Below are 3182 nucleotides of genomic sequence, written 5' to 3'. Positions count from 1 at the left end.
TAGGGGGGGTCCATAAATTACGTACGCAGCGAACCAGGGAGGGAGGGGTCCAAAAAGTGTGACAAGCTGTGACGGCCTCGACGAACCCATGGGGGAAGGGGTGGTCAGCTCCATGTATTACGAGTGAACGAACCAGGGGAGGGTCAAGCAAACGTGACGGACCGCTACGAAGGGGGAGGGAGGGGGTAAAAAATCGTGGTTTTCTGCGTACGTAATTTGTGGATGCTCCCTTATCCATGGTTAGTCGTACAGTGCACTGCGCTGCATACGTACTGAATGTGGAGATGTTGGGTATGCGACCATTTCGTCGTACGCTGTACATGTACGTGAACTTCAGAACCACTTGCAATATACAATAAAGAAAAGCAGCGTCACTACTCACTGCACAAATCACTCGTAGTTAAATAATAATCACGCACACCCTCTTTGCTTTAACGTTAAGAATGCAAAATTTCGTCCGGTTCCATGGCACACCCTAATTTAGCTGATACCAGCGCCTTGTTTCATCCAGGTTGATTGGATCTGATCAAAGACACAAGCTAACTCATTATACCTGCTTTTATCGTTTGATTAACAGCGTCATGTACCTTTGAGATCTACGACGACCTCGCCGAGAAAAAAATATCAACCCACATCGGATTATAATGCCATACGGAGATCGCGATTTTCTTGTGGTTAATCTCATCAGTCGATGCCCTGGAAAGTGAAGGTTTCCTTCCATTCGGGACTCACATTCTGCGAGATGTACCGCGTGCGGTAGTTGTATGTATTCCCTATAGTGCACGCAGAGATGTCCGTTCGAAGAATGGCAGTCGAAATCATAATTTTTGTTTAAAGCTACGTACGCTCGTCCAGGCGGCACCACGTCAATTTTACAGTAGGGATTGGAGTAACCGGGTTTGTTAGGCGCTTTCAGATTGCGTGCTTTCAGTACTTGCAATGTTACACAGCAGCGGTGATAAGTCATGCGCAGGAGGATATCACCCGTAACCGGATAAAGCACGTTGATGTGAACCTCTGCAATCAGCCCACAACATTGAACGTCAAACACTTTCATGACAGCTCTTAAGTGAAAACTCTTAATTAATGCTATCTAATCGGTTTATCACGTGCTGAATGTCTGTTCTCATTATTTTGCCCAAAATGTGCTATACTGCTTCCAGATTGACTTTAGTTTCGGTTTTACCAACGTCCGAGACGTTCTAAACGTCTAATTAACTAAGAGCCTGTGTTCCGCTGTTCTTTCGGGTTTTAACTAAATCACAGCTGCATTGGTGACCTTAAATCATCTTTCAATTTTCGCAGCTAGAAGCTAACACAAAGCGCAGACAAGCAGTTCGAGTAAAAATGCTGTAGTCACATAGCTACACTACCTTTTTGCGAGCCTGGAAACCGCTACGCAACGGCGGCGCCAGTTGATCGCGCGGCACATACGTTTCGTATTCGTCCATCTTCTCCGTCCGCCCGCCCCGCTGCGTCCCAAGGAGGGTGTTTTCTGGCATGGTTTCACCCAACACTTGCGTGCTTTCCATATCGACGGCGCCCTTGAGTCCTTGTTTGGCGTCCTTGCCCGTCCTCCGGCGTTTGCACCAACGCCGGACGCAGCCTAGTAGGTGATGGCAAGAAAGATCAGACAGCAATTAGCGATAACAGCTGCCAACACTGCTTTTTTCGGCACTACAGCCTAGTTGCACCGTATTTATTCGTATTATACAGATTTAGATAAGTTCATGCATGTTAAATTTTTTGGGGCTTTTTTTTGGGAAATGTATCCTCAGTATCTCATCGTATCCTGACACTTGACAGTATCCTTTACATTTCCTGTATGCATCCTTTGATACTATCTTTTCTTTCACTACCGTATACCACCGTATTTTCAGTGTTTTCTGTGTATCCAATATGTATTTTACTGAAAAAACGAAAGAACACATAACACACATAAACATAAGAAATCCAACACAGGATACTGCATGCTTGACGAGTACGCACCAGATACATAAAGCAACGTAAGCATACTGATATTGCATTAAGTCTATCAAAGCTGAAGGCGGCAGAATGCCTACATAGAGTACTGTGCGATACGATAGGCAAAAGGCCCCGTAATACGCGCAACATAGCAACTGATGTTTGCGTGATGTTCAACTTCAACATAAAGGAATCTACAAATATAGATATACGGTGAGCTGCGGCAAAGAAACTAAAAAAAGGATTGGGCGTTTTCAAAAATCAGTGTCAGGGTACCCCAAAATCGCATAGCAACTGATGTTTGCGTGATGTTCAACTTCAACATAAAGGAATCTACAAATATAGATATACGGTGAGCTGCGGCAAAGAAACTAAAAAAAGGATTGGGCGTTTTCAAAAATCAGTGTCAGGGTACCCCAAAATCGCAGTTAATCCCCTTAAATCTCGCTCCGGTCTAGGTCTTCACTTACATTTCAGCCGCTTTAGCTTGTCCATTATATTGTCGGGAGCGCGCTCTCCCTTCGTCTTGCGGTGCGGCCCTTGGTAATTCCTGTTCCTTTTTCTCTCGTCCACAATCCCTCGTCGCTTGCTGCGTCTGTTACAGAGATCACGAGTCCGATACTGAGAAGATATGCTACTGCGTTTATAGGGAATGCGTTGGGACAGGAAGGACCACGATCAGGCTCCGCGTTGCTCGGGTGATGACTCAATGGAAGAAGTCAATCGTCATTGTGGAATTTAAGCACTACCACAACACCGAATGACAGCGTCAGCAGGCAATCTATTAGCTGCCCGGATTAAATTGAGCTTGGGAGGTTCAGCAGCAGGCAGTGCCAGATACCTCGCGGAAGAGCGACGATGGATCGATAATGCGCTGGCAAAACAGGCTGGCGGTACGACTGACTGTAGTTTCACTGACTAGGACTGACAGGAGTAACAGTAGTCAGTGCCAGCAGCCTGGGATTTATGCTGGCAACGCTTTTCATGCAGTAGTACGGTATGGTAGATCCCCCTTATATAACATTCACCCCTTTTTTACGTAAATGCGACTGACTCGTGAGAACCGAATTGTCCAGTAGACCAAGTGTATAACACAGGGGCAGTTCTCCACATAATGTTCACCCGTCCACAAATACATATGACGTACATCCATTATGGAACCGTTGATCGGCATTATTTAAGGGAAGTGTGCCGGTACATGGTGTCAAATTCGTGTG

At 45.8% G+C, this 3182-nt stretch overlaps 1 protein-coding gene across 1 annotated transcript; it reads right to left on the bottom strand.

Annotated features, from left to right (window-relative positions):
* Positions 1-860: 860 nt before the first annotated feature.
* LOC129597291 (uncharacterized) lies at positions 861-2841 on the bottom strand. The gene is made up of 3 exons (XM_055494775.1): positions 2436-2841; positions 1374-1606; positions 861-1017 (listed from the first exon to the last, which is right to left on the bottom strand). The coding sequence occupies exons 1-3, from the start codon at positions 2458-2460 to the stop codon at positions 964-966; spliced, it is 312 nt and encodes a 103-aa protein (XP_055350750.1). The 5' UTR covers positions 2461-2841; the 3' UTR covers positions 861-963.
* Positions 2842-3182: the final 341 nt, after the last annotated feature.

Source organism: Paramacrobiotus metropolitanus, unplaced genomic scaffold (assembly GCF_019649055.1).
Source record: "Paramacrobiotus metropolitanus isolate TYO unplaced genomic scaffold, Prichtersi_v1.0 Parri_scaffold0000102, whole genome shotgun sequence".
In the NCBI taxonomy this organism is placed as follows: domain Eukaryota; kingdom Metazoa; phylum Tardigrada; class Eutardigrada; order Parachela; family Macrobiotidae; genus Paramacrobiotus; species Paramacrobiotus metropolitanus.
The sequence above is the reverse complement of the archived record's forward strand: the minus strand, read 5'-3'. Positions and strand labels throughout refer to the sequence as shown.

What these genes read in the sequence shown, in the direction of transcription:
- LOC129597291 (XM_055494775.1), bottom strand. Translation starts at nt 2,460, where the DNA reads ATGGACAAGCTAAAGCGGCTGAAAT. An exon ending in CAAGCTAAAGCGGCTGAAAT is followed by an intron (nt 1,607 to 2,435) that starts GTAAGTGAAGAC and finishes ATCACCTACTAG; the next exon opens with GCTGCGTCCGGCGTTGGTGC. An exon ending in GTTTCCAGGCTCGCAAAAAG is followed by an intron (nt 1,018 to 1,373) that starts GTAGTGTAGCTA and finishes GGCTGATTGCAG; the next exon opens with AGGTTCACATCAACGTGCTT.